General features: G+C 43.3%; 2 protein-coding genes and 1 non-coding gene across 4 annotated transcripts in view; 2 read left to right on the forward strand and 1 right to left on the reverse strand.

The window, feature by feature from the left end:
• The first annotated feature begins 1,507 nt into the window (after positions 1–1,507).
• Positions 1,508–20,881, forward strand: TIPIN (TIMELESS interacting protein). 2 transcript variants are annotated; one of them, XM_090029949.1, is made up of 8 exons: positions 1,508–1,627; positions 4,383–4,532; positions 10,809–10,902; positions 12,446–12,521; positions 13,786–13,908; positions 15,051–15,114; positions 18,726–18,926; positions 20,114–20,881. In XM_090029949.1, the coding sequence occupies exons 2-8, from the start codon at positions 4,400–4,402 to the stop codon at positions 20,278–20,280; spliced, it is 858 nt and encodes a 285-aa protein (XP_089886075.1). In that variant the 5' UTR covers positions 1,508–1,627; positions 4,383–4,399; the 3' UTR covers positions 20,281–20,881. The 2 variants fall into 2 exon arrangements, with proteins under 2 accessions (XP_089886075.1, XP_089886073.1); XM_090029947.1 differs by having other exon boundaries at positions 1,579–1,662.
• Positions 17,517–17,652, forward strand: LOC149852040 (small Cajal body-specific RNA 14). Its single transcript, XR_016439490.1, has one exon.
• Positions 20,882–21,020: 139 nt separating the features above from the next.
• DIS3L (DIS3 like exosome 3'-5' exoribonuclease) overlaps positions 21,021–22,828 on the reverse strand; it is a 29,863-nt gene continuing 28,055 nt past the window's right edge. The window contains exon 17 of the mRNA XM_090029946.1: positions 21,021–22,758. Within this exon, the coding sequence (XP_089886072.1) occupies positions 22,450–22,758 (309 nt within the window). The 3' untranslated portion in view covers positions 21,021–22,449. The remainder of the gene's footprint in view (positions 22,759–22,828) is intronic.

The following is a 22,828-nucleotide window of genomic DNA, read 5'->3' on the forward strand; positions in this document are numbered from 1 at the left end:
TGGGAAGGTTGATAACCAAATCATCTGCTTGCTATTTTGCACAGATTCTTTCTTATAAAAATATTCCTGCACTAGATGGTAAAAGTTTTACAATATCAGATGATAAGTGTTTTGTTTTCTGACAAAGTAGATAGCCTTATATTTTAACTGAAAAGTTGTCAGCACTGTGTTTGCCTTGTTAACAGAAGGAAGCTAAAATACCAGCGATGTCTCAAATTAGCTCATGGCTTTACGGAAATATGTAAAAACAGATCTGCACAGAAAAGGTATTTGAATAAATTCCATTAACTTGAACCATTTTGCTCAGATAAAAACACGAACGGTGGAAAGAGCAAAAAATGCAGTCTATTAGACAGCAGAAAATATTTCAACATAAGCCTTTTCTGATGTACCCGACATTTCATCTGGCTGGGGTCATCTCACTCCAGCGCCCTTTCCTGCCTAGGCAGGGGGTCAGACTTGATGATCTGTTGAGGTCCCTTCCCACTCTAATGTCTATAAATCTATGAATTTCACCACCTGGAAACTGATGTAGTGATTTTTGCAAAATGCGAGTCTCAGTAGAGGCCATAAGAGAAACATCTGACATCTCCATCTTATTTTTGTTGCATAGCATGGCTACATTACACTTTACGGCACTTGATATGCAGAAATTGCTGTGTTTCTTAAAACATCTGCAACCCTGTGAAAAGGTGTAATATACAATATTATACAAAATTTAATATACAAAACCCAAAAAAACCCCACCCAACTTCTAGCTCACAGAACAGTGGTTTACAACCTTGTTAAGACTCAAGGCAACCCACAGAAAATGCCAGCCTGTTTTCACTAATTCGTTGACTGTAGAAAAACAACAGAGCTGTTCTTCTGTTGCAAAGAACTGAGAGATAACAGCAGCTGTTTTAATGCTAGGGATTTCCATTTGAAATCTCTGGGTTTATCTTGTGAGTCACGTTTGCGCAGCTATCAAGTGACACCGGGAGAAGATCTCAAGGCACCCTGAAAACCACCACCCACTGTAGACCAATAGGACATGACGGCTGGAAGGGATCTCAAGAGGGCACATAGGCCCCTGCTGTATTATGTATATCAGGCAATTAACTAATTAATCTCAACATAAATTTACGCTGACCACACCCACGAGACAATTGTCAAGCCATAACAATCTCCGTCCAGCTATACAAAGAGCCAACCAGCTTCAAAGTTAGTGCTTGCAAACTTTATAGCTGGTTTCTATCCAGTTTTCACTGGATGTGGAGTCCACGATCCCTGCCCAAAGCAACCGACCCAAGCGCAAATGCGCAGCAACCACCCGCTTCTGCAGCTGCTAAACCCTGGCCACAACCAGGACCTAAACAGGAAGTGCAGGAGGCAGCGAGGGGGCACTGTCTGTATGCTCCCCACACCAGGAGCCATCATTAGCTCCTCTCAGCCCCAAGCCCAGAAAGCGACGGGACCATCTACCGTTATCTTCGAGCTGACAGGCCTCAGCACCAGCGCGCATGCGCCCGCGTGAGGCCACGCGGCCGCTCCTGCCGCGAGATCTCGCGAGAGCGGGTGTTCTCGCGAGCGTTCATCGGCACGGCCTCCTGACTGGACTTGGCGGGAGCGGTTGCGGCGGTTGGAGGTATCGGCGGTTCCTGCTGCGTCGGGCCGGTGGAGGTGGGGGCCGGGCTCAGCCTCAGCACCCTTTGGGTCGCCCTAGGGGGTGGGGGGGGGGAGGGGATAGCGACTCTGCGGCTGCCTTTGCTGGGCGGTGCTCGCCCCTGCGTGACTGGAGGCCGTTTGGGCCTCGTCCATCCCCGCGCCTCGCTCGTTTTGGGGCTGTGGGGGGTGCCGGGCTTCACCGCAGCGGTGCTTAGCCGGGCCGGGAGCCTTTGAAAGATGCGAAGTGTGCTAGCTCCTGCCCAGGAGAAACCCAGAGGCTGCCCAGCGTGTCTGTGGTAGCCGTGGTGGTCCAAGACAGAAAGAAATGCAACAACCTTGAACTCTGGGTTCCAAAATGATACCTCTCATTATACCAACTGGGACGTGGCAAAAAATATCTTTTTCGGCAGTTTTGGAAGCTGCATTTTTGTCAAGCTTGAAAACTCATTAGACCACCTGAGAAAAGTAAAAAAAATATATATTTTTGAGGGTTTCCCCCAGAGGTGGTACAGTCACCCATCCTGCCGATCTTCAAAAAACATCTTGATGCCCGCTTTGCTGTGATCATCTGACCTCAGCGGTCTTTCCTGCCCAAGTGCAGGGGGGCTGGGTTGTTGGGTTTTTTTATTTGTTTGTTTAAACAGCAGTTGCAGGTTAATTGGCTCCATCATTGTTGAAACACAAGGAGTCATGTTAGAGATATTAGTGGGGGAAATATATATTTTCTCCAAAGGAAATGGTGATTTTTTTTTTTCTTTTGTCAAAACTTAAGTGTTTTCAGTTTTTGGTATTGTAACAGAGGGGGAGGCACGCCTCGTTAGCGTGGAACTAGTTAGGGGGCTTCTGGAGGGGCTGGACGTGTTCAAGTCAGCCGGCCCGGACGATCTCCATCCTAGAGTCCTAAAGGAATTGTCCGAGGTCATTGCAGGACCCCGGCACGGCTTTATGAGCACTCGTGGTGCTCTGATGTGGTCCCAGAGGACTGGAAGAGGGCCAACGTGGTTCCCATCTTCAAAAAGGGGAGGAAGGAGGACCCAGGAAACTATAGGCCAGTTAGTCTTACCTCGGTCCTAGGCAAGCTGAGAAAATTGTGCTGGCACACGTCCATGAGGGGCCAGCAGGGGACTGCATGCTTAGGGGCAACCAACACGGGTTAGGTCCTGTCAGACCAACCTGGTGGCCTTATATGATCAGATTACAAAGATCATTAGATGCAGGGGTAGCAGTGGACATAGTCTTCCTGGACTTCTGGAAGGCATGCGACACTGTCTCTCACCCTGTTCTCAATTAAGAAACTGGGGGACTATGGTGTCGATGCCCACACAGTCAATTGGGTCGCCAACTGGCTGGAGGGCTGCACCCAGAGGGTGGTAGTGGATGGGTCCTTCTCAACCTGGAAGGACGTGGGCAGTGGGGTTCTGCAGGGCTCGGTCCTTGGGCCTGCACTGTTCAATATCTTCATCAGTGATTTGGACGAGGGGGTAAAAAGCACCTTGTTCAAATTTGCTGATGACACTAAGATGTGGGAGCATGTTGGCACGCTAGAAGAAAGCATCAGGCTTCAATCAGACCTAGACAGGCTACAAGGGTGGGCGGATGTGAATAGAATGGGATTCAACACAGACAAGTGCAAGGTGATACACCTCAGGAGGAACAACCGGCACCATACCTACAGGCTGGGGAACTCCCCTCTTGTCAGCACAGAGGCGGAAAAGGATCTTGGAGTCATCATTGACTCCAAGATGAACATGGGCCGGCAGTGTGGGGAGGCAGTCAGGAAGGCCAACTGTACCTTGTCCTGCATCCACAGATGCATCTCGAGCAGGTCCAGGGAGGTTATCCTCCCCCTCTATGCGGCACTGGTCAGGCTGCAGCTGGAGTACTGCGTCCAGTTCTGGGCGCCGCACTTCAGGAGGGATGTGGACAGCATCGAGAGGGTCCAGAGGAGGGCCACTCACATGATCAGGGGACAGCAGGGCAGGCCCTATGAGGAGAGGCTACAGGACCTGAACCTGTTCAGCCTTCAAAAGAGAAGACTGAGGGAGGATCTAGTGGCCTGTTATAAATTAGTCAGGGGGGACCAGCAGGCATTGGGGGAGTCCCTGTTCCCCCGAGCACCGCCAGGAGTGACCAGGAATAACGGTCACAAGCTGGCAGAGGGCAGGTTTAGGCTAGATATCAGGAAGCGCTACTTCATGGTCAGGGCGACTAGGATCTGGAACCAACTTCCAAGAGTAGTGGTGCTGGCTCCTACCCTGGGGGGTTTTAAGAGGAGGTTGGATGAACATCTTGCTGGGGTCATTTGATCCCAGTATTATTTCCTGCCATGGCGGGGGGTCGGACTAGATGATCTACTCAGGTCCCTTCCGACCCTAGAAACTATGAAACAGTCCTCCATGGAAAGTAGCTTGTCTGCAAAAGCATTTGCTTGGAAATTAGTTCTTCAGTCTGTCTGTTCCCTGCCTCCTCTACTCCCCACCCCCCCAGTCCCTCATAAAAAAACTGAGCTGTAAAAAATGTTGACTAGCCTTTTGTATCAGCCTTTTGTATCTCAGTTTTAGACTACCTGGTGACATCTTGTAACCCACACACCCACTGGCAATATTCTCCATGAAAGCAGATATTTTCATGGCAAAATATGAGTAGCTTGTAATAGGCCATTTCCTGTATGACAGTCTCTTCTTCTTAGTACCCTTTCTTCTTCAGTGATTTGTAAGCTTGATATTCTCTTACAGGGGAAATAGCTGCGAAGATGGTAGATCCAGTAGAAGACAACAGGCTTGATCTTCCTGATTATGAGCATACAGAAGATGAAACATTTCCACCTCTTCCACCACCTGCCTCTCCAGGGAGACATTATGATGAAGGGGCCCTAGCAAATGAAGGTGTGTATTTACTAGAGTTACAGAAACCTTCCTCACAACATGGTTGGCTGTTTTTAAGATGCTTTTTTCTGTTGATTATTTCTTAACTCTCTTATGTACACATTCTTTGGTTTTCAAATTTTCCCTTTTTTGAACTAAGAGTAGAATGTTACTGACTAGAAAATACAGTGGTTTAGGTAAATGCAGAAACCTTTGTATGTGATAAGGAGCTTCCAACTTGATTTTCATAGACATTTGGGCTGGAAGGGACCCTGGAGGATCACTGAGTCCAGCCCTCTGCCCCATGGGCAGGAAGTCAGCAAGGATCATAAGATCCCAGCTTGATAGACATCCAAATGTGTTTTGAAGGTGTTCAAAGTGGGTGCTTAAACGCCTCTGGTGGCAGTCTATTCCAAACCTTGGGGGCTCAGACAGTAAAGAAGTTCTTCCTTATGTCCAGCCTGAATCGGTTGTGGTGGCATTTGCAACTGTTTGATCTATTCATCTGTTGGGGTGCTCTGGTGAACAGATGTGCCCCCAGATCTTGATGAGCACCCCTGATAAACTTATAGGTAGCCACTAGATCACCCCTGAGCCACACTTTTCTAGGCTGAAGAGCCCCATGGCTCTCAGCTTCTCATCATAAAGTCTGTTTTCCTCACCTCTGACCATGCGCACAGCTCTCCTCTGCACCCTCTCAAGCTCTTACACATCCTTTTTGAATTGTGGAGCCCAAAACTGGACGCAGTACTCCAGCTGCAGCCTCACCAAGACCAAGTACAAGGGGAGAACGACGTCCTGGGATTTGCTTGAGAAGCATCTATGGATGCAAGCCAGCGTTTTGCTCACTTTTCTAGCTACAGCATCACATTGAAGGCTCATTTTCATCTTGTGGTCAGTCATGACCCCCAAGTCCCTTTCATCTGTAGAGCTAACCAGCGTAGCACTGCCGAGCCTATAAGTATGCTGCAGATTTTTCCTCCCAAGGTGGAGAACCTTGCATTTTTCGGTGTTGAACCCCATCAGGTTCTCATCTGTCCATTTCATGAGCCTGTCAGGATCTGCCTGGATCACCCTCCTGTCCTCCAGTGTGGATGCTTTACCCCAGAGTTTGGTGTCGTCGGCAAACTTGGCCAGTCCGCTTCCGACACCAATGTCCACATCATTGATGTAGATGTTAAACAGTGTAGGCCCTAGCACAGAGCCTTGAGGGACCCCACTCATGACCATGCACCAAGACGATTGGCTTCCGTCAACCACCACCCTCTGGGTCCTACCACGGAGCCAATTCCCCAGCCAGTGAATTGTGGTGGACCCGAGGCCGCAGTTAGCCAGTTTTACCAAGAGGTGCTCATGGGATACCAGATCGAAGGCCTTTTTAAAGTCAAGATATATGCCATCAATCTCTTCCCCCATGTCCAGGTGGTAGGTCACCTGGTTGTAAAAGGAAATGAGATTGGTCAAGCAAGACCTACCCACAACAAACCCTTGCTGGGTATCCCTAAGGATCTTGCTGACAGCTAGTCTGTTAAGAATGGCCTCTTAGATAATCTTTTCCAAGACCTTGCCCAGGATAGAGGTCAGGCTGATGGGCCTGTAATTTGCCGGATCTACTTTCCTCCCTTGAAGATTGGCACGACATTGGCCTTCTTCCAATCTTTGGGCACTTCACCAGAGCACCAGGAGTTTTCAAAGATCCATGCCAGGGGCTGAGCTATGATGCTTGCCAGCTCCATGAGTACCCTTGGGTGTCAGCCATGGGGGCTGGCTGACTTGAAGGTATCCAGCCTGTCAAGGTGTTCCTTCACAAGGTCAGCTCGATGGAAGGTAATGAATCTCCCTGGTTCGGGCCTCCCTGACCCATAGTAGGCAGGAGCATACCATGGGACTGGTGAAAAACTGAAGCAAAGTACCCATTTAGCAAGTTTGCTTTTTCATGGGCATTGGTTGTCAGTTGTCCTGTCTGGGTTAGCAGGGGTCCAGTATTGCCCTTGCTTTTCCTCCGGCTCCCTGTGTATCTGTAAAAGGACTTATTTTATCCTAGATATTTGTAGCTAGCTGGAGTTCCATCGTAGCCTTGGCTTTCCTGGTTTGCTCTCTGCAGGTCCAGGCCAGAGCAGAGTATTTCTCTTTGATGGTGGTTCCAGTCCTCTATCCTTTGTAGGTTTCCTTTTAAGATGCAGGAGGTCCACCAGTTCCCTGGAGAGGCAAGGGGGCTGCTGTGCCCTTTTGCTGCCTTGCCTCCGAGATGGGATGGACTTTGCTTGAGCATCCAGGATTGCTCCTTTGAGGAGCAACCACTTGTCCTGAACTCCCCTCCATTGGGTTTTGGCCCTTTAGGGGCTGACTGACAAGCCTCCTTAGCTTGTCAAAGTCAGCTTTCCTGAAGTCATGGACTTCTGTATTATTGACTGACTTGCTAGCTTTACAGCAGATGGTAAAGGTAATCAGCTTGTGGTCACTGTCACCCAGCTTCCCTTCGATCATTAGGTCGCTGATTAGGTCGTTCCCAGTTGCCAGTGTGAGATTGAGCAGCGCTTTACCTCTTGTCAGCGCATAGACTTCCTGCATCAGATATAGAAGTCATCCACACACAAGAGAAAGCTTTGTGACTGCTGGGATTTGACTGAGTGCTGCTCCCACAAGATGTCTGGGTAGTTAAAGTCTCCCATGACAGTCATGCACTGGGAGCACACGGCCTCAGCCAATTCCCTAGCAAACTCTTAGTTAAGGTCTTGCCCTGTGTAGGGGGTCTGTAGTAGACTCCCCCCATAGTATCCTGTGCCATGTTCCCCCATGGATTTTAACCCAGAGGGACTCAAGTTGTCCATCCTAGGTGCCAGTGTCGGCTTGCTGGGACACGTAGCTTTCCTTGACATAGAGAGCTACACCTCCGCCTTTTTGGTCTGCTCGATCCCTCCTGTACAGGGTGTAGCCATCTATACCTGTGGCTCAGTGATGGGTGGAGTCCCACCAGGTCTTCGTTATCTCTACGACATCATAGTTATTTGCGTTTAGCAGAAGGACAAGTTCCTCCTGTTTATTCCCCAAGCTCCTGGCATTTGTGTATTGGCATGCAAATGTCCCCTTGGGGGCCCTTGCCTTGCCTACAGATTGTTTCAGGGCTGGGGCAGGGGTGGGATCCCTTAAATGCCTTGGCCTGCTGGCCTTGCAAGGGTTGCTCAGCGGGCCAGCAGTGGCAGTAGTCCCCGCATCCTCCGGTGGGCTTAGTTTAAAGCCCGGTGGAGCAGGTCAGGCAGTCTGGCCGAGAAGAACCTCCTCCCCAGCGGAGAGAGGTGGAGGCCATCCCTTCCCAGCAGGTTGCTGCCTCTCTTGCCAAAGAGCGGACTGTGGTCATGGAAGCCAAAGCCTCCCTGATGACACCAGTGCTGCAGTCTTTGGTTAACTACCTGAATCCTCCTCTCTCTCCTCAGCCTGTAGCCCAAGACAGGGAGGATCAAAGAAAACACCATCTGCGCCCCCAGACCCTTAAGCCCCGCTCCCAAATCCCTGAAGTGCCTCATGACCCAGCTGGGAGCGCTCCAAGCCATATCATTGGTACCCACATGGATAAGGAGCATGGGATAGTGGTCAGTGGGGTGGAGGAGTTTAGGGATCTTCTCCACAGTGTCTTGGATGTGGGCTTCTGGGAAGCAGCAAACTTCCCGGGTTAAGGGATTGGGGCAGCAGATTACCCCTTCAGTCCCCCTCAGGATGGAGTCTCCCATGACAAACGCTTTGCGTTTTGTCTTGGGGAGAGTGGGGGAGGTAGCTACAGTAGAGCCTGTGTTGCCTGCAGGAGCTGGCAACTCAGCAGGCTCTGCTGGGGCTGCAAGAGGTTCATACCTGTTGCTGAGCTCCAGCGGGGTGGGCGCCTTGGTGCAGCAGGCCTTGGGGTCCTTGACCACCTTGGTCCAATCTCGTGGCTGGACAGAATGGGAAGTCCCTGAGACCTCCCTTGTCCTGGAGGGAGACCGTGGTCTACCCTCTGTCTCCTGAGGGAGAAGGGCCTGGCAATAGGAGTCGATCTCCTGCTCACAGTCCCTGATGGCACACAGTCTCTGGACTGCAGCCTGGAGCTCCGTCTCCTTCAGCTTGCACACCAGAGACTCCAGTAGGAAGCAGACCTCACAAGGGGAGGTGGCCATGCTCACAGGCCCCAGAGCCTGAAAAAGCAACAGGCAGCCCCCGCAGCTGAGAGCCAGAGGCGTGGAGCTTGGAACCATGGGCTCTGTCTGGGTGGTGGTCTCTGAGGTACTAGAGGGGCACCGCAGAAAATGCCACATCTTTTGATATTCAAAAGACCAAAGCATGTAGTTAAAGAATTTGTGCATCAACTTTGCCCCCCATGCTGTGATGATGGCTGCTGTTCTTTATATTCAAGCCAAATAACTTACTGTTACTTGACACTTCTTCCTTTACTTACCCTCATGCCCACATGAATATTACGTTTAGAAATAGACTGCTGCTTTTTTTTTTTTTTTTACAATCCTTAATGACCTCTTCATATTGTAACATATCCAATTTCAGGCCTCCCTCATGTGAGTGTAATAGTAAATCCTATTATATAATTTCTGATATGTTATTTCCATATATATGGCTGTGTTCTTGTGCCTTTATTATTTTGGCTCCTATAAATCTCCTTAATAACTAACTGCAAATCTAGCAGATGCTGTCAATGTTCTTTGATAGTCCTAACATCTTTACCAGACTTTCATATTTAATTTCTCTTTTGGCTTTTATAAGTGTGTGAAAATGGGATATTTACAAATCTGTGCAAATTTAGAGTGAACACAAGGTGTACAGCCATACACTGGTGTAAGTCACTTTCTGCGCTGGGATAAAATTTCCCTTGGAAAGTCCTGAGTGACTGATGTACAGTGATGTAACTTACACAGGTGTGTTGGGCTTGCTTTCATAGCACTAGTTAATTTAATCTTAAGTAGGCTTTCTCAATGCCTGCATTGCTCTAAAGCTGCCCAGAGTAGGCATCATTCTGGAAAACTGGGATTTGCCGATGTAACTCCTCTTGGTGTACAAACCAGTATATGTTATGCTACTGTAAGCATGTTGTATGTTCACACTAACACCTATTAAGCAAATTCCTAAGGAATGTTTTAGTTTATTAATACAGTGCTTATTTTTTCACTAGATGAGATAAGTCTGTTAGTTTGTATTTTATTATCTCTTTTAGGAGACTTTAAAGAAAATGAGGACAAAAAATAATGAAAAATAACTTAAATTTGGCTTCTTGTGATCATATGAGAAGCCCTATGCTTACTTTAGAGCAGGAATACTGTCAGAATACTGTTGTGTTGGTTATACTAGCAAAACTCTGAATTTAAATGTCATGGTCATTTTTCAAGTGCTGATAAACACTTCCTGTTTTGCCACTTACTTTTTTGAATCATGCTCATCTCAGTATTGCACACTTGAGGAAGATTTCTCTCTAAATTGACAGCAACCTCATATGACTTAAATCAAAGAGCGCTTAACTTAGACTCCAGTCCCACAGGGTGAAAACAGAAGTTACATTTCTCCCAGGAGAAAGTCTTTTGTCTTGGGAACCTACACATGTAGAAACCTATTGTCTTACTTCAAATACTGGGAAGTATGCAAGATATAAAATGTGCTAACACTCCTCCCTGGACAATTGCAGCATATTTGAATTAGTTGCAGCTAATTTCAGGGGCAAGTTGCAAGCACAAGGGCTCTGCTGCTCTTCTTTGATCCATGTCAGAACCTGGCTGAAATCCGAACAGCCTTAAATGCAATGTCTGTTTTTACCCACAAAATTGTATTCATGCTCCAAATTGTACAGGTTAGTCTTAATTGCTTTTAGCTTTTTTGGTAATACAGCTACTTCCTCCCCTCTTCCTAAGGCTTCTACAGAATTCCTGGTACCATAATTGTAATTGATAGCTTTCAATTTTGCTGCTAATGTACACTCAAAATATCTTTTTTTTAAATTGAGTTCAAGATACCAATTGAGAAACTAATGGATTTTTTTTTAAAGAAGGAAGTCATTCTTAAAGTACCAGGAATATTCCTTTCTTATTTTATGCTGTTATAAAAGTAGATTTTTGGAGGTAGAAAGACAAAGCACAGGCATCAGTTATTCACAGTAATACATATACAATTCATTAGTAGAGCTAGATTGGAAAACTGGCAATGGGTAGAATCAAGGAGATATTGGGAGGTCATATGTCAAGATACACAAGTTTCATGTTTTATATTTTTGTAATGCTAGTTGGTATCAGATAGATTATGGATTGTATAATGTGTTTTATTTTTCAGAGGCAGATGGAAATGCTCCATCAGAAATAAAGGATACTTCTGTGACTGCCCAGAAGACGGTTAAAAGGCCAAAGCCTAAACTAGATGCACAAAGGTACTGGTTGCAGAATATTCATCTTTTTGTGATGCTTTGGTGTTCTAACAGAAATGAATTGGGGTGTGGCTGCCTGGGAGAGAGTTGTCCAAGGTATTTACTTCACCATTATCCATCTGGGACTTGTATTCCAAGTTGTAAGGTTTGGATTTTGAAGGTAAATACTTAGCTCTGTGTAGGCTTGTCTTCTTGCATTCATTTGTGTAATATTACTATCATATTCATTGTATTAATTTAGTTTGTTTGTTTAGTTTGGAAATGCTTCAAATTGAATTTGAAGCTACAGATCTCTTCCTCACTTTATTCCCAATCTCTTAAAGGACAGTAAAATGTTACTTTGGTTTTTTTAAAGGATTATATAAACTATTCTTATTTTAGTATAGCTAAGGTGTGCTCTTGAAAGGGATCATTTCCCACTGAAGTCAAAGCAACTCCTAAAACACACAAGGACATATCGTGTTAAGATATGTGTTTTACCTCTTCCAAATCAATTATTCCAGGATTTCACTTGTTTTCCTTCCTTGTAAGCATTTAATAATAAGAGCCCTTTCTTATGTGTGGATTTGAACTGCGCTTTCCTTTTCTGTTTCATGTAGCTTGTGAAGTAGAGCAGAGATGTTTGTATGATGTATATCAGGAGGGAGGGGAGCAACCTTTTAGGAAAGGAAAGCTGCAAATTAGCCCTGCACCTTTCCAGAGTGCCACTGATCCCCATTCCTTTGCCTCATCTGCTGCTCTTTGTGCTCCTACTCTGTTCTCCCGGCACACAGGTTGGCTACCCTAAAGTATAGTGCCTAACAGTGTTGCCGTGGTCTTGGTTGGAGGATGTTGGAATTTGACCACATCAGTAATTAAGCTTTTATTAAATCCAAAGGCTACATTACTTTAAGTGAGCATTCTAAAATACTGCAACAAATCCCGAGTAGCTGTCCTGTACTGGTTCACTCCAGTCAATCAGCTAACATTTAACAAAGAACCCCTCTCTTACTCTGTTTTAGGTCTAGATTTCTCATTGCATCATTTTCTTTTGCATTCTAAAATGTAATTAGATTTAGCCCAAAACTTCATATATACTTAACTCATTTCCCCCAAAACAGTGATATTTTCTTTATTAATTCTTGGTGAGTTTTATTGTAGACCTCTGAAAGCTAACATTTGGGATGCTAATCTGTCACTAGTTTACCCATCTATCCTGCATTAGCCTGTGAATATCTTCTTTCACTCCTTCCTGGAAAAAAAAAAAAAAGATAATCTTGCCTGTCTCTTAATTGCCTGCCTGTCCTCTATCTCTCTCAAATCATGGGTTCCCAGAATTGTCACACTTACACTTGATATGATAAAACATCCCATCGTGTATTGCGTAATTATATTACTTTTCATAATTCCTACAAATGTTTTATGTTCTACAGTGATTGGGAGGGGGGAAAAGCACACGCATGTTTCAAACAGCAATATTATTTGTAGTTTACGTTGCATCTTCTGGAAGAACTATTCTTAAAAACCATATGATTTGCAAATAATTTGCAGTGCTTTCTATTCACAGGTTAATTTCAGAAAGAGGACTTCCAGCCTTACGCCATTTATTTGACAGTGTAAAATTCAAAGGTAAAGGGCATGAGGTAAGATGTACTAAAAATTCTCATTCTGTTTCATAGGGACGTAGTTTGGACTGATGTTTTATTCATCCTATTTACTTGGAAGGAGTAGAGCAAAGCCACAGAACAAAATGTATTAGGTAACATTTGAAGGCTAAAACACAGCTAGGTAGTGTTACTAAAATGTGTCTGATGGGACTTTGACTGTACCTGAAGTCAGTTGACAGATATGATCTGAAGGATATATCTTGATATTAAATTACCTCCCTCAAGCTAACAGATAAAGAACCATTGTGCCTGAAATTTCTCACATGTAGTTGTTGACCACAGAGGGATTGTTCTTGAAATTTGTGAGGGTGTTAAGGCAGGCATAACAGTTTACTTTGTTCTCAAGAAGTACAGAAATTATCTTTGAAAAATTTGGTGAATTAGCTTCATAATGTTGTAGTTTAGACTAGAGATTACATGTACAGCAGGAAATTCACTTATGGTTTCCATAGTAGCTATGACACAAGACTTAACATTAAGCTATCATGCGACTAGAATATAACTTACTACATGTGCAAATAGAGTTATGGTTGCTATGGGAACAGTCAGGTTCCTTGACTCTACTGTTTAAGGTCTCAAAAATATTACATAAGCTTTGGGTTTTTTGGGAGCCATTTTAAATTGAATTGGAACATTTACAAGGGAATTGGGGAATTGACCAAAGTGGTTTGCTCCAGTCTCACCCCGGTGCATCTTTCATGTTATATGCTGACGCTTGAAGTGGTAAAAAAAGCGTGTAGTACTTGGTGGATGAAGTCCAGTTGAAATTCCCATTGCGTTAGTGGAGCAAATGATCTTCAGCAAAACCGATAATCTGACCTGAAATGTTTATAGGAAGGAGTTATTTCAGGTGAAAACATAGCTGCCTACTTAATAGTATGTAATGGAGCTAATGGTGCATGCAGCAATTTTTTCACAATTCTGGTTTAGTTTTCTGTTCTCTCTTTGGAAATTTTTTTACAAAGAACCCTTATCATTAGTTTGCAGACTTCTGAAAAGTGCTCTCATATCCATGCAAATGTGTTTCCAAATGTTGTTCACCATTCTTATTATGCATGGCCTACCCCTACACTCTGACCATAGTTACAGTTGAAGCTGGTAGGTTGCTGCTGTGCAGTTTTGCCAAGAAACTTACCTTTGCAACTTGCTAATGCTGCTTGTGTTTCTGAAATTACTTCTCCCTCTAAAATTTGATGACTTACCCAGCTGTTGAATAGAATGTCTTGATTTTTTGGTCCAGGTAGAGGACTTAGACACACTTATGAGACGCATGGAACACTGGGCTCATAGATTGTATCCAAAACTGCCATTTGATGATTTTATTGACAAGGTAGAATCTTTAGGAAATAAAAAGGAAGTTCAAGTAAGTGCTGGTCTATTCTAATACTGTAAATGCCTAAGTCTGTCTGTAATGCTTTATTCACACTCTGATTGGCTGATGGAAACAGCCAATCAGAATGGTCCAACCATGGGGGAGTCCCGCAATGATTCTGAAGCCGCACCAAGGACTTGAGGCAGACTGAAAGTATTAAGCAATGGGACAGAACAGTGGTGGCACTCCATCCCAGGCCCCTAACACCCCCCCCCCCCAGTCATTTGAGATGGGCAGCCTGGCTAGTTTTCTAATAATACTATATGTTCTCAGGTACAGGTCTGGGAGGAGAAGACTTAAGTTATAATTAGGGACCTACCCAGATCACAGTTTGATGGAATTTACAAAATTGGCCGATCTCTGCAAAATCTGCGAGGGGGAAGAAGACATACCAAAAATAAAGTGCCGATTCCTTAGTGGAAGCCAGCTGTTCTCCCGGCCATGCAGACACTCGGGGAGGAGGCGGGGGCAACTGCTGGCATGAAGGTCAGCAGGCAAGATGGCTGCTGCCCCTCTCTGCTAATTGGCTGAGAGGGCTGCATGTTGTTTGGCCCTGCCCCTTTCCACCAATCAGCATCAAGAGGCCGCAAGACAGAGCTTTGTCCACCAATCAGAGGTGGGGTGGGGTGGGGCCACTGCCCCTTCAGCAAATGGAGGCATTGGGGAGAAGGGGGAAGCAGCCATGATAAGCCCTCAGAAATGGTGGCTAGCCTCCTGTAAAATGAGCCGGCTGCTGCCTCCAAGTTGGGTAGACTTCTAGTTATATAATGCACTTCTAAATAATTTAATGCAAGTGTTTAAGTGAGCTATCACTCACTGTTGAGTTAATTATTTAGGATGGCAATATATGTTGTGCTTTATGTGAAACAGTGCTTCAGACAATCTGTTGTGACTAGTAATTAAGATATGACCAGAAAAATTAGTTATGTTGGAATCTTTTTACACATCCATGTGCTGTTTACTGTGTCTGTTTACTGTGTGCTGTTTCCTCATTGTCAAAATCAGAAACTTACCAGTTACGTTTTAAGGTTTTGCATTAATAGCTTTAAGAAACTTGCTTTCAGTGAGGTATCGCAAAGATGCTCTGGTGAATACATGATCTTGTAATACACAGCATCTCTTCTCATTTTCAGACCTGCTTAAAACGAATTAGACTTGATCTTCCCATTTTATCTGAAGATTTTACAAGTAATGAAGGCATGTATGCTTTTGTGCAGTTCATCACAATAGTTAGCTCTTCAGAACTTTCACTTTCTCTCGCCTTTCTTTCTCTGACAGTTAAGGATAATGGGAACATAACAAATGCATCCTTGTAAGAATTAGGCTCATCAAGTTCTATTTTTAAAACACTGTTACTAAAGATTTATGCAAATAAAGAACATTTGATCAGAAGTGTACTGATAACACTAAACTGCATTCTGATCAGGCTATATAAATCCCTAGATTTGGTATGAGTGGTTTTCAGGAGTGGAATTGTTTCTTAGCACAATAGTATCCATTCTTTCCTGGAAAACAGGTATATATGTAAGTTAATACTGAAGCAAGGCAGTCATAGTAAAAGGCTTTTAAGAAACTCATCTGTAGAGGCAAGAACCTTTGATTTTTTGCAAACTGACTCATCTGATTGGGAACTGAAAATGTATTTAGTATGCCCAAATGATTTGTTTAAGTTGTATTGTTAAAATGAGAAGTCAGATTCTTGTCACCACTGTGTTTTATTTATCTTGCATATACATTATTACCTTTTTGTTCCATTATCTCAAAGTCCATATCTTTCTCCTTCTCCCTCCTTGTGCACACTTAATTCCGTCAGTTGTTTCAATCAGTGTTTTCAAGTGAGTCAGATATTAGTCTGGCATATACTCTGTACATAACTTCTGTTTAGCAAAAGGAAACAGGATTCGGTTAGAATTACTTTCACAGTACTTCCTAATACTCCAGAAGAGAGGATCCAGACCATAATTTCCCGTGGGGTTCTTGTTACTGATGAAGAAGATGACTCATTTGATGTCTTCCCTATTTCTCTTTGGTAGTTTGCTGAAGAACTGGCACAGCAAGTTACAAGCTTCTTTGGTTGCTTCTTTCATTGAGGTTACAACTTGATTATGCTAGAAGGAGTCTCTAGCAGAAACCCTGTAGCTACTTTTATCACTTCTGAAGTATCTAGATTGTTTTGAGTTCCACACAGATTTGTTTGAATTGCACTGATCAGTGACTGGTGCCCTCATATCTCTTACTGTAAACAAGGCAAATCCCCAGTCTAGGCAGTGCTGTAGTGCCATGCAACAAAAATACATCACTAGAAAGCTGTGATCGTTTTCTGCTTCGTAGTGAACTAACGTTTCCTTCTTCCTCTCCTTTCCTTAAGTTTGCTGGTTTTATTCTGGCCTCCTATCTTCTGCCTCCCAACTGCATCACTCTGGATCAGCTTGAGGGGAAGATACTACCATTGAGGCATGTCCTTAGCTAAGCTCCACCTGCCCCTTTTTGGGAAGGGTATGTTGTTGATATTGAGTAGTGTGTTCTCCACCTGAAAATGGAACAGAGTTAAAATATATTAAGGAGGGAAACAAACTTGAAAAAAAAAGCTAGAAAACACTGACAAATTAATGTTAATAGTCTGTTCTGCATTAGTTTTTTACACCATGCTTATGATTATAGATTTGAGTGCTTTCCAGTAGCATTAGCCATGGGACTAACATGAGTTGTGGTGGTGGTCTCTGAGTCTTCTTCCAGGGAAAGAAGCATATGCTTTGGAGCACCTTGTTTTGGCAGAGTTTTATAAATATGTATGTTAGAGAAGGCAAGATCAAGTAATAAGGTTTGCACTTGGAAAGGAAAATAGTGAGGTTTGTAGTGGTCCTGAGTTAATGGAGGAATTTATTCCCTTGATTCAGATCAGTACTTAAAGTTCCCTCTCTCACAGAACACTTCATTGTTGGCCTTACAGAAATTTCTTAATCAGGGATGCAAGATTGTCAAGCACTGTCTTTAATGCTGGAGAGTTAGGTGGCCTCTTACGTATCTTTAACCCCAACTAGGAAGAGTCCTTAAAATTAGCCAAGCAGCAACTTGTTTGATCATGTCCCCAAATGGTATATTTAATTTAGAAGCATAACCAAAAAAATTCTGCCTGTGGGCTGTTTTGTGATCTAAATCAGAAATATAGAGGGGAAAAAAAGACATTGATGTAGAGACTATCTTGGGTTTTTTGTTTATGTGTTTGTGTTTTTTGTTGCAAGTCATGCATTCACATCCAGCCTTTTCAAAAAGAAAAGACAATAGGACAGTGTGTAAATTACTTTGTACCTTAGTTATTCAGATGACTTGGCATGCAAAATAGTTCAGGGAACAAGCTGGATAGCTTAATACAGATGTTGGCAACCTATGGCCTGCAGAGCCATTTGATACAGCCCACAAAGCCAGGGGGTTTTGGTAGGGTTCCAGCAGTTAGGGGGCTTTCTGGGCCATTCTGGCCTGCAGCTGCTAACAAAAAAGGAAAAAAAAAAGGGGATTGCCACCTTCTAGTCTAGTGGTTAGAGAATATCCTTTCATGCAGGGCACAAGCACAAAACCTGTATGCCAGTGTACTAATTGGTGTGGCTGGATTAAGTATCGGTTGCATTTATCAGTAACGTAATGCAACCTTAATCAACCACATACAGTAAAACAAATGGTTCCTGCCGACAGGGTCTGTCTAGTTATCAGACTTCCTGTGCGATGGCTCCATACACTCTTATTTAAAACCATGTTAGGTGTATTTGAGAGACTCCAACTTTGGCACTGTAGACCTCTGTGATAAATGCCTCAATTTGTAAAACTAGTATTAAAAAGGAAAAGAGTAATTTTAGTTTGTAACCTTAGTTTCAAAAGTCTTTTGTAAGTTTACTTTTTGTTTACAGGAGTGATGCTTACAGTTTTGGTTCTATGGGCCAGACAAATGGCCTTGTGCTGCCCCTGCTGGGCCAGCATTAGGCCCTGTGTACCTAATCTAGTGCAGAGGACCAGGGCCCACAGGTGTCCCCATAGATCTGCGAGAAGGAGCCCCCTGGGCTGAAAGATATGGCACCAGGGGCCAGACCTGGCCTGTAGGCTGGGGGTTGAGCAACCCTCATTTAGTGCTGTGGAGATCCAAACATACTTGACCCATCATTTTGGAAATGCATCCAATTTTCCCCCTGCTAGAGGCAGGAGAGTTTGTCTGTAATGGAACATGGTGCTTCTGAATTTTAACTCTTTGTGCCTTTGGGCAAGTAAGTCCCTGACCATCTCTGCTTCTGCCCTGAATATCTATAAAATATGGCAGTTGTGGCTTTCTAATTATTAGTTTGTTCAATAGGACACAGATTCAGTTAGAGTTGAAATGTTCCCAGACGGCCATTTTTTGGGGTTTTTTTTACATGCACCAAAGGGAAAATCAGTATGGCAAGTCAGTGCGACAAGAAATTTATTTCTCTCTTTAGTTTTTTCTTCTCCTAACCTTCAAGTGTAGCTTATGGATATTGGTTTAGTGCAGCCAAAAAAAAAGGTATGTTACACTCAGAACTCCTTTAATGTTGCATTGTATACATTTTGATTCTCTGGTCAACACTAGCTTTGACTATCATCTACAAAGATCTAGAAAAGCTGCTGGCTAGCTACAGTTTAAAGCAGTGAACAACTTTCAGTTACCAATACCATTTTCAAATCTATTTCCTAACACATTTTTTACAATCTTAGATGTATATTAAAACTTTTTGCCTTTCTAGGTGTGCTAATAGCAAATTATGGGGTTCAAAAGTGCTGATAAATTTTACTTGTTAAAACAGATGGCAGAGGGGAAAGTAACAGGCTCAGTATGGTTGCTGAAGATTTAGACATTTTTTCTGAAAATGCAAAGGAAGAATTTGATTCTCGCTCAAGTAGCACTCTAACGGAGGAGCAACAACAGCGAATGGAGAGAAACCGTCGACTGGCCTTGGAACGCAGACAGGCAAAGATACAGTTTACCAGCCTTTCACAGCATGATGGTAAGTAGGGAATGCTTAAATGCTGACACATTGCACTGATAGCTCAGAAATCTCAAAATGCATATCATCCAAATGAAAAAAATGTGCTTCCAAATGCCATACAAACCAGTTCAGTTCCTGGTGGGGCGAGTTTTAAAATGCTTGTTCTTGGCAGTCGCTCATTCTTTGGTATATGGAAGAAATATATTGAGCAGTTCTTCTGTTGCAAAGAACTCAGAATGTTTTTGACACTATGGATTCTTATTTGAAATCTCTATGCTTATCCTGTAATGGCTTTATTGTGTGTAAGTGTTCACAGACGTAGTAGTACTAATATGTATGGCAGCCTGGTTGAGAATCACTGCTGTTCTTTGTCTATTTTATCCTATGCTGACATGGTATGTTTCCAGAGGTTTCTGGGCACATGGGCGACAACCTGAGGAGGAAAATCCTAGCTTTGTGGTTCCAAAGATAACCCTCTAAATACTGTCTGTTATGACACGGGTTGTTTTCTCCACCCACCCCCTCCCCCAACCTGATACAGTGGAGAGGCAAATGATTAGCTTTACTCTTAAATTCCTACTAAAGCTCAAAGCACCTTTGGAACTAGTCTGCCTAAAAGCAATTCCATCTCTTCTATTCTGGAGCCATGTTTTTTCCACTGTCATGTAGGAAGGAGTTGAATTCTCCTTAAGATATGCTCTGCCTCCTTTTCACCTAATTTGCATATTAAATCAGCTTTAAAGACAGAAAACTAAAGTGCATATCTGCACTTTGCACACAGCTGCATAAAAACTTTTAAATAGTGATTAAGTATTTTTCATAATTTTTCACATTAAATGGTGGCATTTTTGTTTATTTCAGAAGTGACTATTCAAACCTCATAGTACAACTTTACTCTTTGCAGTACTCTCTTGCCTCAGGAATCATAGTCAGCACTTCTTTCTACAAATTCAAGCTTGTATAAAAAGAAACTTGAGATTGGAATATCTTTATTCCCTCTCCCCACCCCATATAATCATTATTCCATAAATACGTTTATCATCCTGCAGATGATCGTTTTGACCATAATGACTGTCCTGAGGCTGGCTACTGAGGTGATCCCAAGCCACAGAAGCATGGCTGATTAAGTACTGTTACACTACCGGGGTGTCATAGGTAATAACGATCTATATCTGTGATCTGTTTTTTGTTTTTTTTTTTAATAGACCAATCTGCAGGCCACTCAGATGAAGAGTTTAACAGCACTGGGACTCAGAATCCTGACAATCTGATAAAATTAAAAGACACTCTAGCTGCTGAAGCTGGAGTTGCTGAGAGAGAAGCCATGGGCAAAGATACACAATTGGAACCTGTTGAAGAAGAGATCCAATAACTTTTGACAATATCTGGGTACAAATAATCAAAAAAAAAAAAAGAGACCAGGCATACTGTAGTACTAGCAATATCTCTTTATAAGTATTGCTGTCTTTTTTCTACTTTCCTTTTTAAACTGCAAGGTTTACGGAAATCTTAATTAAAAGTGTAGATGGCCAAAATTTTCCCTGTGGGGGGGAAAAAAGAGCAGGTGTATATGTTGTTTTACAACAGAGTATCTGGTAAAAGGAGACACCATTTTGCCTTTTCCCTATACTTGAACCTTACTTTTGTCACTGTTGAAAAAGCATTGCTGATACTAGGTTTTCTGAATTATATACAAGAGTGATGGGGTTCTTTTAATCCCCCCCCCTTTTTTTTTTTTCAAACTTAAATTTTGAAAGTCACTTGGAATCCTGTTTTAGGAAAGGTTTTTTTATAGGGAATAAGTGATAGTGAAATGTCAGAAATGTCGTCTTGTATGTGAACAGGTATCTCAATTTAACTGTTCAGAAACATTTTGTAACCATACTAATTTCTTATGAAATGTTTGTATTTCATTATTATACAAAAGTTACTAAATTTTGAAAATAAAGTATGAAACGTATGTAACAGCCTTACCTAATGGACAACAGGCATCACTGAAGCAAGTTGCTACCTTTTCTGAACTGCAGCTCAATTTAATCATGCGTTGAGACAGTACTATGCAGATTCCTTTGACAACACTTGAGGTAACACAAGTAAGTAGCTCAGGGTTGTGAAAGCAGCCTGAAGAGATGATATTCGTAGAATCATAGAAGTCGGGTCGGAAGGGACCTCGTAGATCTTCAAGTCCAACCCCCCTGCCTGGGCAGGAGAAAATGCTGGGATCATCTGAGCCCAGCTAAGTAGGCATCAAGCCTCCTCTTAAAGACCCCCAGGGTAGGAGCCAACACCACTTCCCTTGCAAGCTGGTTCCAGATCCCAGCTGCCCTGACCGTGAAGTAGTTCTTACGGATGTCTAATCTAAACCTACTGTCTGACAACTTGTGGCCGTTATTCCCTGTTATGCCAGGGGGCGCGAGGGGAAACAAGGTCTCCCCCAAACCCTTCTGGTTCCCCCTAGTGAGTTTACAGACGGTCACCAGGTCCCCCTCAGCCTTCTTTTGTGAAGGCTGAACAGGCTCACCCTGCTGCCCCCGATCATGTGAGTGGCCTCCTCTGGACCCTCTCCATGCTGTCCACATCCCTCCTGAAGTGCGGTGCCCAGAACTGGATGCAGTACTCCAGCTGTGGCCTGACCAGTGTTGCAGTAGGCCCGTTCAGAAGCTGAACTACACTTGATTTAAGGATTGATTGGAAAGGCTCCTGCCTTTCACAGCAACTATTTACTTTCTGTTCTGCCCTCCTGTACTTTTGAAACTGTCCCATGTTTCTGTTCAAAAGGTAATAGCAGGTTCTTTGAATGTCTCATTTTAGGAAGAGAATCAGTTCAACAATTGAGTAATTCTTACAGTATGGTAGTACTGCAGAAGTTAATGAAATGAACATTACATACAGCAGTTAAACAACACCTGTAAGCAGACAGTCTCTTCCCAACTTACTGACGTTCATTTGTGACATCTTTTCATATTGATAGTGGACCCAGGCTTCCTAAACCTGCCCTTTGCTAGCATGTTGTAAATAAATGGGTTTCGGCTAAATACATGAATGTTCTTTAAGGCTATGTTTATCAGTTACAGTGTTTTATTGGATAACTGACCTAGGTAAAACAATTAAAAGCCACTGCGCAATCTGCAGAAACCTTACATGGACAAGTAGCATCTGTACTAATACGTTCATCACTGGATATCGTTATTTATAAACAAATACAAAACTGACTTAGATTCCTTTTAAAAATCTAGTTAGAAAAATAAATTCCAAGTAGCTCTTAAATCAGAATCATGAGTTTTTCAGTAAGATGAATCTCTGACGAGGTCATTTAAGTCTTGAATGCGACAGTTCATTGTGCATCTAAAACACAAATTCAAGTTTGTTTTCATCAGGTAGAAATATTACCTTTTATCTAAAATAAATACCAAAAGTTTCTCAATTTCCTAAAACATCAGTTTTAAAGATCAGTACCTCCTTTTTTTAAAAAACAGGATTTAAAATCGAGTGAAGCTGCTGAAGTGGAATACAGCAGCATGCAACAAGACCATGTTACACTTCATGCTCTGTTACCAGCTGATACATCTAACAGATCCAGGTCTCTGATTTCCTCCAGTAGTTGATACAGGCTAGTTCCCTTTGTTTGGCAATATTCCTGATATTCTTCCTGAATTATTTCAGCCCTGGCTCTTTCTTGGGCAAGCTGAGCTTCTTCTGCAGACTTGGTTACTTCTTTCACTAAGTCACTTTTCATTACATGGGAATTCTGAGAAACGTCAGCGTCCGTTGTCTCGTACGGTGTGTTGCTAACTATCTCGAGCTTGAGGGTGTCAGCGTGGCATCGGGAAGACTGCCCAAGTATTTTTACCTTAGAAAGAGAGTACAGAATGTTATTTCCTCCCCACAAGTTGTGCACTTAGTAATTCCTTTAATTTTCT

The sequence above is a fragment of the Crocodylus siamensis genome, chromosome 15 (assembly GCF_052110815.1).
Source record: "Crocodylus siamensis isolate JL-2025a chromosome 15, ASM5211081v1, whole genome shotgun sequence".
Taxonomy (NCBI): Eukaryota; Metazoa; Chordata; order Crocodylia; family Crocodylidae; genus Crocodylus; species Crocodylus siamensis.

What these genes read in the sequence shown, in the direction of transcription:
- TIPIN (XM_090029949.1), top strand. Translation starts at nt 4,400, where the DNA reads ATGGTAGATCCAGTAGAAGACAACAGGCTTGATCTTCCTGATTATGAG. An exon ending in CCTAAACTAGATGCACAAAG is followed by an intron (nt 10,903 to 12,445) that starts GTACTGGTTGCA and finishes TTCTATTCACAG; the next exon opens with GTTAATTTCAGAAAGAGGAC. An exon ending in GAAATAAAAAGGAAGTTCAA is followed by an intron (nt 13,909 to 15,050) that starts GTAAGTGCTGGT and finishes TCTCATTTTCAG; the next exon opens with ACCTGCTTAAAACGAATTAG.